Source organism: Bactrocera neohumeralis, chromosome 6 (assembly GCF_024586455.1).
Source record: "Bactrocera neohumeralis isolate Rockhampton chromosome 6, APGP_CSIRO_Bneo_wtdbg2-racon-allhic-juicebox.fasta_v2, whole genome shotgun sequence".
Taxonomy (NCBI): domain Eukaryota; kingdom Metazoa; phylum Arthropoda; class Insecta; order Diptera; family Tephritidae; genus Bactrocera; species Bactrocera neohumeralis.
The window spans coordinates 66,905,962-66,919,524 of NC_065923.1; the positions used below are offsets into that span (position 1 = coordinate 66,905,962).

The following is a 13,563-nucleotide window of genomic DNA, read 5'->3' on the forward strand; positions in this document are numbered from 1 at the left end:
ATGTTTTGTGGATTACCATTATGTATAGTCGCCGTTTCGACTATTTAAATGGTAAGTGAACGTGATACAGCACCTCCGACAAGCAGGACGATAGATAGTGTTATGAGGCAATGCATTGCGACCTAGGGTCTATTGTGCCAGACGAGAGAACAGATTTAACTATCTCATGCCTGGGTTCAATACTGGCAACTTTTCTCGTGTACAGCTGTGCTTTCGTGCTCTTAGAAATTTATTTAATTTATATTTAGTATTGTGATGAAATTATCTGAGTTAAGTGATCCGTTAAAATATTGTTCTATTAAAGCAATTGATATTTATTTTAATTGTGTATTGGTTAATTTTAATTTATTCCGCCGAGTCTTTTTCAATTTGTGTTTGTGCAACATTTTAAATAGTGCAGTTGTTAGTGTTAATTTATATTATATATATATTACAAATGTGCTGGACTGACAGGTTGGATATTGAATTCTATTCTTGACAGTAAGGGCTTGAAATGCAGACCAACAGAAATTGAATTGTTTAAATTTTTAAGCAGGCGCGCAATGATTTCAAGGAGATTGGTCGTGAACTTGAAACCCTTACTGAAAAATTTAGGCATAATGAAACTCTGTTTCAATCATTTCAATGCCTAAAAGCGCAGGAAGAGAATCCAAAACCTTCATCTAAACGTAAACGCCCGTCTGATGAAGATACCACTGTTTCTTCTTTAAAAGGAATGCCCCCACACACTATTGACCTCATTAATCTTTCATCCCTTTGTCGTCAAGAAGAGAAGGTTCGGTCTGCTCAGAATACAGAGAAAAATCTTACTGAACACAGTAAGCGGAAAACTTCTCAATATCCGCCTCCAAAGTTGTAATACCGCGGAAAAATGCAATTTTTATCTCGAGACTTGCTGCGAATACCACAGTCGACGATATAAAAAGTTACATCTCGTCGAAATTAGAATCGGTAGTTACCGACATTCGTAAATTTAATTTCAAATGCAACAGGGATATTTCGTCATTTAAGATCGACGTATCCGCTGACAATGTTCAATTGATACTGGATAACTCATTCTGGTCAACTGGGGTCTTTGTGCGCGAATTCGAGCACAAACGTGATAAGCCCCCTGTAGTTATCACTAAAATGCCAAGAAATCCCGTGATTACAAAAAACTAATTAACAATAATTCGCTGATTATTTATTATCAAAATGTTAGAGGTCTTAATACAAAACTTCCTGATTTGTGTTTAAATAGCATTCATTGTAACTTTAAAATCATTGCTTTCACAGAAACTTGGCTGAAACCCCACATTTTTGATCATGAAATATTCAACAGCGAATTCGAAATCTTTAGATATGACCGGCTGAACAGAAAAGGAGGTGGTGTCTTGTTTGCTGTTCATTCTTCAATTCCATCTGAAGAAGCCGATGTTCCGCATGCAGACTTCATAGAATTTAAGTGCATTCGTATTTGCACTAATAGTGGCCATATCTTCTTAACTTTATCTTACATACCGCCTCACTCGGACGTGTCTGTATATATGCAGCATGCCTAATTAATAAATAATGTTTTATCAATGGCTAATAATACTGATTCCATGATTGTTTTGGGAGACTTCAATTTACCGTGTGTATCATGGAAATCTATTGATGATTACACCATTCCTATTAGTACTCGCTTATGTTTTAACGAGTTCTTAGACGAAATGTCGGAGTTGGGTCTTGACCAAATTAATTTAATTTCAAACGAGTTTGGTAAGTTCTTACTTTGTAAATCTAGAAAAGAGTTATGTAAATTATAAAATAGAAAATCATGTGCTTTTAAACTTAAAAAAAAATTGTGTTGACAATTTTCTGAACTGTATTTAGTTGCTTTCGATTATTTTTATCACTATGTTATATATGTTAACAACAAACATATAATTATGGTCGCATCAGCAAAGTTATGCCCTATTTCTGAATTATGATCCAGACGCCTTATATGTTAAATATTATCTTTCAAAAAGTAAATGTCATAGATTGCTTCTCACGGTCTCATGCTTTCTTAAGAAATGAGCCAAATATATACTTATATCAACCCCCAACAAAACTATTTAATTCATCTCTTATGCAAGGCTTATTTCCATTCATATGGAAAAAGTCATTTATAACTCCTTTACATAAGAGTGGATTTAGGTCATCTATTGAAAACTATAGGAAAATTGCAAAGTTGTCTGCAATACCTAAACTTTTTGAAGCAGTTATAACAGACCACATAACCTTCCGGATCTCTCCACTAATTTCTTGTTCTCAGCACGGTTTTCGTAAAGGAAAATCTACAATAACTAATTTGCTTGAATTTGTATCACATGTATCAACGGGCTTTAGGGAGAATAAGAATACTGATATTATAGTAAAGCTTTTGATAAAGTAAACCATTCAATTCATTTAAATAAACTTGATCTTCTTGGTTTTCAACCAATATTTCTGAAATGGGTTGCTCTTATCTTTGTAATAGAATTCAACAAGTCATATTTAACGATACTTTTTCAGACATAATCAATGTTCCTTCAGGTGTTCCTCAAAGTAGCCATCTTGGTACAATTCTGTTCTTGTTATTTATTAATGACATATTATATGTTGTCGAGTTTTCAAAAGTTTTATTATATGCTGACGATGTAAAACATTTTAAAACATATACTTCAAACAGCGAAAGATGTCAGTTGCAAACAGAGCTGTAGACCCTACTTCATGCGCAATACAAAACTTTAGGTTGGAGCAAGTATGCAGTTTTGTTGATCTGGGAGTAACTATGGACCCCAAATGCAATTTTAATCTTCACGCATTTTCCACGGTTTTTAAAGCTAAAGGCGCTCTTAGTTTTGTTAAACGTTGGTCTAAAGAATTTAGAGATCCGCTTACCACAAAAATTCTTTTTACATCTCTGGTGAGGCCCATATTAGAGTATGCTTTTGTGGTTTGGAACCCTAGTTACCAAGTCCATTCGGATAAGTTAGAGTCCGTTCAAAAACAATTTTTACTTTTTGCCTTAAATCATTTGCATTGGGGATTACAGTTTAAATCTTCCCCCTTACACCAACCGTTTAAAACATATAAATCTCCCGACACTCGCTAGTCGTTGGGAGATGCTTGGTATAATATTTCTTGTAAAACTCATGAATTGGTCAGTCTGTAGCCCATCTCTCTTATCTGATATTAATTTTAACGTTCCCGCTCGCTCTACCAGGCAGTTTAGACCCTTACTTTTAAAATTTTCTAGAACAAATTTTCAGTTAAACGAACCATTCCGCCGTATATGTCATTGTTTGAATTCTCATTCCAGCACATTTGATCTAACAGACTCACTCTTTACCAATAAAAAAATTATTTTATCTACTCTTAACAAGTAACATTTAAAAATTATAAACTTTAATATAATTCTTTATTTTGGCTGTTGAAATTTTTGTTTTTGTAGCTGAGCAGCTTTCAACTTTGTGCCTTCACTTTTCATTCGCCCAACATTTCAACACTTAGGACTTACGTACCGAGATGTATGCCAGGTAGAAGTAAATGTGGGGGAAAAATCTAAAGTAAAGTAATATAGAAAATAAGAAAGTCACGCTGCAAGAAAAGCTTCGAAATCCTAACCTAAAAGTAAAAAAAAAAAAAAAAAAAAGGGGTAAAACGATTAAGAGATTCTCCTACCCTTAAAGTTGAAAAAAGTTGACAGCTCCAACCAACATAAGTACTTGACATCTTATATATCTTATATCACTAGTGAGTTACCATGATATTTTTGTTACTCTTTTTTAAAGTGAACACCTCTTAGCTAATGTGGAAAATGTCTGAAAGACTTCGCGCCAAGGTGCTCACAATTATATTTTTCAAAATACATAAATTAAACAAAACGAGTGGGGCATCAAAAATAATTTTATATAATTTTTTCACCAAATGTTTGATGGGTCTTGCCGCTGAGAATTTTGGCATAAAAGACCTACGTAAGATAGCTACAGTTAGGAGTCCACTTTAAGCTCGTAACTACCTCCTAGTAAATGTGTATTCATGAATTGAGTATATTATTACCCATATTTGAAACAAAACCTGAACAAAGAGCTTTGGTTGGCAAAAGCTTTTGAAACTCTTTTGAAAACTTTTCAGAATAAATTTTTGGATTTTTTTATATCTTTAAAAAACAACATTTAAAATGAAGAATTAGTACAAACTGAATACTAGAAAATTAGAAAAGTTACAAATGGATTGCCACCGATTTAAAAGGAATTATTAATAAGAAGGATTAGAATTAAAAAAAAAAAAATTATAAATTTATAAATAAATAATAAGTAAAGAAAAATGTATTTTAATATGCCTAAAAAGTTGAATATATTTTCATATACTAAAAAATATACTATTACTGTTATTTATCAAAAATATAATTTGCATCGAACTAAACAGCTTAAAACATTATTTCTGTCAGAAAAAATTGTATCAGCGTTGCTCTAAAAAGTTCTTTAGGGAGGATTGCCACGCGACTAAAATCTTATAAATTAATTTTAATATTCTTATCAAAATTTTTAAGCAGCCTATTTTAAGTTTAAACTGTACCCCAACCCAACCAACAAAAGGAATGGACAACGGGAAAGCTCACACGATTCGATCTACCCAAGCCGCACATCAACTTTCGCTTTTTAACATTCGTCTACAAGACATTCGTTTGTGCACTGCGACGCGTTACCGCAACGATCCTGTGCGCATATCAACTTACGTTTTCTTTCCGGCACCGATCTCTGGCGCTGTGTACATCTTAAAAACCGAAGGAAGGAATCGACAAATCATTTCATTACTCTCGGAACCGTTTTTTATACAATCATCTTAACTGTAACGATCACAACATAGTAAAACTAAAATAAACTTTAATCTATGTATCCGAAAAAATTCGCATTTTAACTTATAAGTGGTACTCGAGTGTAAGTGCTTTATTGACAATCTAAACAGTAGTGGGGTTCCTACGAATTGGGCACCCAAATAATCACCTAGAAAAATGCTTAAGCAGGGTTGTCACTCGACCAAAATTGTAGCCTGTTTTGAGTTGAGGCTTTTCAATAAAAAAATTTTTGAATAGGATTGCCACCAGTTCAAAATATATTTTCATTTTATTTACTATAAATCAAGTTTGCATCGAACTTAAAAGTTTAAGCAATTATTATTTTTTCGGGAAATTTAATTTAATATTTTAAATATTTTATGCATTAATTTAAAAAATTGGTATTAAGCTAAAAAAAACTGAAATGAGTTTTCAACAAAATATTTTTGAATAGGGTTGCCATCCACGAAATGTAGCAATGCTGTGTGTTGTAGAATTTATTACGGCACCATTGTTTCTTTATCATATTTAAGTTGATTTGTATGCCTCATATTTAAAGTGAACTTACTTAAACTGCTTCTGTCTAATAAGGCGGGAGATAGACTACAGTGCTTTTCTTCGTTTCGCACTATTATTTTCATTGCACTTACTGATCTGCTTTACGCTACTTACTTTCACTCCTTTTTCCGCATTTCTTACATTTTCAAACCAATCGAAACTACTTGCTCTCAATGCGTTCACTATCATTTTCACGCCTTCTTCCTTTTTCTTTATTGATACATTTACATTTTCTCAGACGCACTTTAACTTCCCGCTGCATTGATTTGCCTACTAGAAGTATTCATATATAGCATGCTTTGCGGTCCTTGAATGGCACGCGTCTCTTTCTGTTAAGTCGTTTATTTCTTGCAATCCATTCAGTTTACGGCGTTCACCGTCCATTCAATGACGCCAATTTTCCAAAATTCTGAAGACAAAAAATTTGAATTAAATTATCCGGCAGCTAATTTTTCGATCCATTCTTGAAGAATACATAATTTTCCAACAGAACATTGGAGTGAGAATGCTGGAAAAAACCCTTTCCGAGTGTATGTTGTTCTTAGCAAGCATATATGCAAAAGCACATATGAAACAGATCTAGTCTCAAGTCCGACAGTGAGGCATAATTGAAAGGAGATAACTATTTTGGAAGTGAAACTTCCATAGTATCGAGGGGTCCCTTCCCAATTTTGCGTGATTGGCTTTGGCTTATTAGCGTAAACCAATCAGAAAGCGGAACGCTTTCTCTCTCTGTATGAACTAGTTTGAACTACTTTTTTAAGGTTTGATTATTGAGTTTGCAATATCTTTTAATGAACTCTCTTCGGGTAAAAAGATTTGTAAAATATACTACTCTAATACTGCAGAATGGATCTGTGATCCAATATTGCAATAAATACATAATCAATCAATCAATCTCTCTCTCTTTATATTCTCCGTTTCGACTACTGCTACATTTCTTTCGTTTGTATCATTTATTGTGTGTTGGCTAACCTATCGTTTTTAATGTGTAGAATAAAATAGAGCAACAAATAATGTTAGGTTAACCGTCAAAGAGAATATGATACATACTTTAAGTTAACGATGAAGATATTTGTTATGGGTTGAACGTTTTAGCTACTGGAGTTGTTGTTAAGTTGAAAAAAAATTGTCGTTTCACGGCAACTGATACAAGAGAATTTTTAAAAAAGTACACAATTCACATGCATGATAATTATGACTTGTTATCATTCCGCAGTATTGAACTCAGGCATGAGATAGTTAAATCTGTTCTCTCGTCTGGCACAATAGACCCTAGGTCGCGGTGCATTACCTCATAATACTATCTATCGTCCTGCATGTTGGAGGAGCTGTCATGTTCACTTACTATTTAAATAGTCGAAACGGCGACTACACATAATGTTAATCCACAAAACATTAAGAGAACTTGCAAAGAAATTGTTACAGAACTCATTTTGATGGATGTTTAATAAGTCGGTAAGAAATAAGTCATTGAAATCATTATTATTATTCTCATTATTATTCTTTATTGTCAGCGGAAAAAATGTCCAATACATATTTATATATAATGTGTTGTGAACCATTTCGGAATGGGTCTGATAATCGCAAAAAGTAGTAGCGTAAAGAAAACAGCTGTGAAATGAATACATACATATATTAAAAAGAAATTACACAATGCCTATATGCATTATTACATTAGAACTAGATTAGTTAGCTCTTTTGAAGAAAAATAAAATATAAATATTTAGTGCACAAAGTACATATTACAACAAATAATTGCGTATCAAATAAATTAACAAGACAATTTGCAATAATCAAGTATTCAAGTTTGAAAATACGAAATTCAATCGAACTGCAAACTTTACAAACTATCTTTCTATGCAGAACGGTTGACAAAAATCGTTAAGATATTTTATAAAAATTGCAAACTGCAAATTCTTTCAAGTTCTTGTTTTTAGTCTCTGATAACATTATTCATAATTCAAAATTTGAATGTTGTTCCTGATAAGTTTTAATATTCAATGTAAAAATAGCAAAAAATTACACTTATGGAGAAAGATATTCGATATATTTATCAAAATGTGGCAACATCTTCAATAATTTTTTCAGCAATCTCCTGTGATTTAAAAATAAAAACGTTGAAATACAATGATCGCTTATTCTCTATTCTATATTCTTCTTCGTGTGACACGCAAGATCTCTTTGAAAAATGCTTGCTCGTAACATTACCCTTCCCTCCTCCGCCCATTATTATCTGATCTTGATGTATGTCAGTATTGGCAATAGATTGTGTTTCTCTCTTTCTACGTTTATCACAGCTCCATTTACCAGGACGATTAGGATACATAGACACACCTAGCTCGTATCGGAATTTCGAAAGATCTTGTCCATTTTCAATGAGTACTTCTCTGTTGAACAACAAATCATAAAGAGTATTGTTATCATTAATATATTTGAATTCGCAGACCTCATTTTCGGAAAAATAGGTTAATAAATAATGCCTTTCATGGTTTGCACGGAAATCGAATAAAGCGCAATCGTATGCATAACCGGGTTGATGATTGTTCCATGTGACGGTCAAAGTAACAGCAGTATTATTTGTTGCTATGACGACGTTAGTCCAGGATACAGCTCGATTATTTGTTGATCGGACATCTTTTAACGGTAAAAGTATCTTGTCTTTTGACGACCGAGATGATATTTTGAGCGTTAAATGATTATCATCAAACTCATCAGTTCGTGAACCGGTAAAAGCTACTTTATCTTTTTCGTTGACGTTAACGTAGTATAATCTTGGGATTTCCGATTTTTCAGTCTTATAAGCATAAGATTTTATAGACAATGATTCCTCATGGGCGTACGGTGCAACCCATTGAGTACTCACCACGTTACGGCTTGTTACTTGATGGAGTTGCGCGCGTTTGTCTCTAGCTAACCAATTTTGTGCTAAATCGTCGATAGCATTTGGAAACAATGCCTTGTCGGGTAAATTCAGTTTACTTTTTAAATTAGGACAAGCATTTGGTTTCATTATCCAATATCGCAAACTACTCAATGACATAAGCATGTTCACTTTCACTCGATGATTGGACAAAAGCCATGTGATATCTAATTCGCTTGTATTGTCGATGAATTTATTGTATGCTTCGATTCTACCGTTTTTCACAATACTTCGATATGGCACCTCTATTTCGTCTTCACTCTGGATCACTTGCCCTTTGTTATTTAGAAAAACAATGTCGGCACATTTTTCGTCGCTGTAATATTTTGGCAATGAAGCGAGCAACTTATCGCGCAAGGTCTTGACCTTTGCGTTATTTTCCAAGTGAAATGTTTTGCAATGATCATTTACAATGCAAACTTCTATGGAAGACCTTGCACTTTGAATGATAATTTCATTACACTCTGTATCACTCACTAACATCCTTTTTTCTTGACTTCGCTCAATGGCATGGTTGCTGTCTACAAAAATGTCATCCTCTGTCAGTTCCAGACTTTCGCGTGCAGCTGCGTACGTGACTATTTCGGAGTCAAAAGTCCTGTTTACGTTTACACCATTTCTTACGAAACAAATTACGACAGACGCACAAGAATAATTGACAACAAATATCAATAACATGGAAGATAGCAACGCAAAGTTGATTTTCATTGTAACCGATTCAAGTGTAACTTGATTGATAGAATTTTTAATCGAAACTGACAACATGATCACCGTGTCTCAAATTTATAACCAGAAAGCGATACTCTCCATGCTATACACGGACAACCAAGATGTGAGTTTCAGCTGATAATTCTTCCAAGTTATGTATTTGTAATATATTTTCTTTTTATAAAGTGTTCTTGCTAAGTGTTTTCTCTGTTCTTGTAAGACTTTGATTCTTTTTAAATTAAATTTTTTATTCAGAAATCTATTTTCATATGAACTGATTGTACACTCGCACAGATCGTGGCTGATTACGAATATCGCGTTGTTGTTTTTCGAAATCATTTGCAAGCTTTTGCACAAATCATCTGAATATAATCACTCAAATCGGAATAGTTTAAATTACCAAACGTTTGCTTAAGGGAGCTCAGTATCGTTTCGTCAAACGACTTGACTTGTATTCGAGAGTTAGTGCAGGCAAAACTTGATTAAAAAATGTCGTTCATAAAGTTGTCCTTTGTATTCATGGTTTTTTTGTTTTCTTTTGGTGGTAAGTGTTCATATTTATGTTATTGATATTGATTACTGTTTTCGCAGATGGTTATTATATCAAAGTAAAATTGAGTTTTGAAATACAAAGCAGACCACAAATTCGAAATTAATTGATTATTAAATTTTAAACCTTTATGCTGCAAAACCTCTCAAGTGTGCTTTATACAAACTTGAAAAAAATCAAATGGGTGAAAAATATGGCTGACGTCAATGCTGCATAAAATTTAAAAATTTTTTTAAAAATTTATTTAGAAAAAAACAATTATTTTTGACCAGTGAAAACAAGTATGTTATTTCTAACAAACAGAAAAGTAACCTTGAGAACAAAAAGTTCTTGGAAAAATGTCTGAAGGTTTACTTTGATTTGCAGGAAGTGTTCTTCCACAAGATAATCTATGTCAAATAAGGATTCTGACTTTTCAAATGATAATATTATCACCGTCGATATAAATTTGTTAACATTTTTGTCATTGAAACAATTGAAACGAATTTTCGATTGTTTCTCATTAATACGGAAACCAGAACACGTTTCTTTATTGATATACACATAGATTGAATGAAATTGATATATGTACACATAGATATATTCACAAATCTTTTTCGTTACAGATACGGCGACTGTTCCAACTCCACCAACTATTCCAATTCCTGGGCATTGTTCGGTCATTACGCCGCAAATAATCAAACTCTCGATTTTCGATTTGGAAGATGTCCAAATAAAATCGGCTCTATATTTGAACGTCACTGAATTCGAAAATCAAACTGTCGGTCAATTTCTCGATTACTTGGAAAATGTACAGCATATCTCTTTGAGTTCACATACTGCATCCGTAAGATCTTTGAATCCACCTAAAGATGTCTCGCCTTTCACCACTATACCTCTAACGACACCATTGTGTCAAGCAATCGATGTATTGTATGATGTATCGAACGCTGATCGACTATACACATTATTTGTAGGAGTGGAACGGACTCCACGACAAGCATTAGTGAGAAGATTTTCGAGAGGTCTTGTTATCGACAATCGCACGGGTCTCTTCAAGATGGGCAACTTGTCGCCAGTCATCTTCGACAAGACCTATCAGCCAGTTGAAGATCCTCCAACGCCAAGCGTCGTAATCGAAAAGCACATTATCGAAACGGTTCATACCAAAGAATCGACAGCATCCATTCAAAATGGATTTTCCGCTGAAATATCAGCATATATCATATCAGTGAAGGCGGAATATTCAAAAGAAAAAAGTTCCACGTCGAAGAATTCAAAGAAAACACGCAATGCAGTCGTCTCACTATTAAACAAGAAAACAGGATTGTATGTGGACGAAAGAAAAATAGATGTGGACCCGTCATTCGTCGAGGAGCTTTATTCCATCGTTGACGACAAAAACTTATCATCGTACGATCGTACGAAACTTGTCGTCAAGTTATTGAACCGTTACGGATGGTACGTAACGAATCAATTTACTCTTGGAGGACGACTGGACGTCGTCAAATCATTGAATGAATCAAGTGCCTCGAATGAGGCAAAAGAACTGGCCGCTTTAGAAACAAAGTTGGGTGCGGCATATGGTGCATTTGGTGCAAGTGTGGGCGCTTCTTATAAAAAAGGTTCGAGATCTGTTGACACGACATCGTATTTTTCATCTGATGAACGTATCACGTCAACGGTAGATGGAGCCACAGACATAGCGTCTTTCATGAAAAATGTGGAAATCAAAGAAAATTGGCGGATCATCGCATTGGATAATACTGTACCGACCTACAAATTCTTATTAAGAAATCACAGTAATTTGTTTGCTGAAATTCGACGATTGATCATAAGCAACGTTCATCATCAATCCATCAGCAACTTGCAACCCCATATAAATATGTTGCAATTGGTGAATGATATATGGGACAATTATGTTAAGCCTTTCTGAGCGAATAGGATTGGGAAAAAATTCAATTAAGCGCAATCCAACTTGTCTTAAAATGTTTCGTATCTTTATTTTCAATAAAAGAATGCTCAGTTTATAACTTTATTTGCTTCTTTGTCTTTTGCTTTTTTTCATAACCAGCAATTCGATTGATTTTCTTTGAAAAACAATTATTATATTCACAGAGGGAGGAAAGAATGAATTAAAAAATTGTTCCTACGCACTGAGTAATCATTTAGTATATCATATAAGCATATAATGAGGGCTTTACTTATTATATGACAAAGTTTCATAGAATAAACAATCAAATTTTTAAAGGCATTGTCGACGACATATTTGGCTCATTCATACGATCGGCTGGACTTGATGTTTGTAAGAAAACGTTGAAGAAAAAGTATAATAAGGAAAAAAGTAGACATAATTCATAAACAATTTGGTCTTTGCACTAGCATATGCACAATTATGATCAACTATCAAAGCGACTCTAAGCCTCAGCGCTGGCAGATAATGAAGAAAACTTAACGTGCATAATGACCAAAATGACATTTTTATTTCTGTTGTCCATAAAATGTACAGTGCCAATCTTAGACGTTGGTGTTATTGTTTTGATTGCAATTTACATCTATTTTTTTATGCGACTTCATGGCATCTCGCCCCTCAACCAGAAAACTTAAGGCATAGGCAAGGTGCAGGTTCGACAGCGAACTTTTGTTAGAATTGTAGTAAGGAATTCACCTCACAACCATAGAACTCATGCGGTGAAAAGTTAACATTTTTAACAACTCTTCACATACCCAAACAGAGAATATGAAGAGAAATAAATATATGTATTTTCGGCATATGATGTCGTGGAATGTATGCCCAAGCAGAGAATATTCAAGAAAAATAAGTCCTTGATATTACATTTTTAACAGCGAAAAATGTATACAATTACAGCTCTCTCACATACTCCAGAATATGAAGATACATAAATATATTTTTGCTTTCAACTAGCGAGGCGCAATGTATGCAAATACATACATACTATACATATGTATGTATGCTTTAGCGTTGTGCCGTCGGCATTTCCATATTGGCATGTAAAAATAATTATAATATGAGCATAATTTTGTATGAATGCATGTATAGTAATATTTACAGTCAATTTGGACTTGCCTATTTAATAATTTCATTTGATTTTTACATTATATACTATATACTATACTAATAAATAATTTTGAACTATGTTTCTTAGTAAACGAAACTAAATTTATAACAACAATATATATGTAAATACATCGTCTATCATATTAATCTTATTATCAGCTCATATGAATATATGTAAACGCATGTGCGCGTTCAGAAATTCAAATCATGATTTTATCAATTATCAATATATTGCATGTGCGCGCATTAATCTGCATGTGCCTATACATTCATTTATACTTATATGTACATATATTTGTATACATTGCACAAGCATACAAACATACATATGCGTACACATGTGAACTAAAAATTGAAACATTGTTCTACAAAAACAACAATTGTGTCAAATATCAGAAGCATCACAAGTCAATATGGCAGCCACATTGGCGAAGCCTAAATGTTGTAAATTTTACAACAAAAACGATTTCATTCATAAACGCAGGCGCATATTCCACAAGCGACCTCGTTTCATTCATAAAAAAAGGCGCCGCACTGTGTTGCGGCTAGTGGAAAAGTAACTTTTCTCCGATTATTTTCTTCAGTGGTTTTAATGATGCAATTTTGTCACAGACATTCCAAGTAAACAAAAAACACATAAAGCTTATTTTTATGTTGGCCCGTTGATTTTTAATTGATTTTAGAAGTCAAATATACAAAATTTTCACGAAAAGAGGGGATTTCAGGGCGGTATTCAAAATGATCTCATTTGATTTTGGTGACAGATATTTTGATTCGGAAAAAAAATCTGCCTTCGGACAAGTATCTTCTGTAAAACAAAGGAATGTTGTTTGAGACATTTTCATATGCACCTTTTTTAGAGCGAAAACCCGACTAAAGGTCCATTTTTCCTTTAAATTTGGGTTAGGTAAGCAATATCTAAAAAGTCCCAGAGAGTCCCA

At 33.5% G+C, this 13,563-nt stretch overlaps 2 protein-coding genes across 3 annotated transcripts in view; one reads left to right on the forward strand and one right to left on the reverse strand.

Annotated features, from left to right (window-relative positions):
- Positions 1–11,581, forward strand: part of LOC126761726 (echinoderm microtubule-associated protein-like CG42247) — a 102,209-nt gene extending 90,628 nt beyond the window's left edge. Inside the window, exons 1-2 of one of the 2 annotated variants that reach the window (XM_050478101.1) lie at positions 9,434–9,558; positions 10,170–11,581. In XM_050478101.1, the coding sequence (XP_050334058.1) occupies positions 9,504–9,558; positions 10,170–11,479 (1,365 nt within the window). In that variant the 5' untranslated portion in view covers positions 9,434–9,503 and the 3' untranslated portion in view covers positions 11,480–11,581. Of the gene's footprint in view, positions 1–9,433; positions 9,559–10,169 lie in introns of those variants that run through there. The other variant, XM_050478102.1, reaches the window with a different exon arrangement.
- LOC126761727 (uncharacterized) lies at positions 6,863–9,079 on the reverse strand. The gene is made up of 2 exons (XM_050478104.1): positions 7,833–9,079; positions 6,863–7,773 (listed from the first exon to the last, which is right to left on the reverse strand). The coding sequence occupies exons 1-2, from the start codon at positions 9,069–9,071 to the stop codon at positions 7,759–7,761; spliced, it is 1,254 nt and encodes a 417-aa protein (XP_050334061.1). The 5' UTR covers positions 9,072–9,079; the 3' UTR covers positions 6,863–7,758.
- Positions 11,582–13,563: the final 1,982 nt, after the last annotated feature.

What these genes read in the sequence shown, in the direction of transcription:
- LOC126761727 (XM_050478104.1), bottom strand. Translation starts at nt 9,071, where the DNA reads ATGTTGTCAGTTTCGATTAAAAATTCTATCAATCAAGTTACACTTGAA.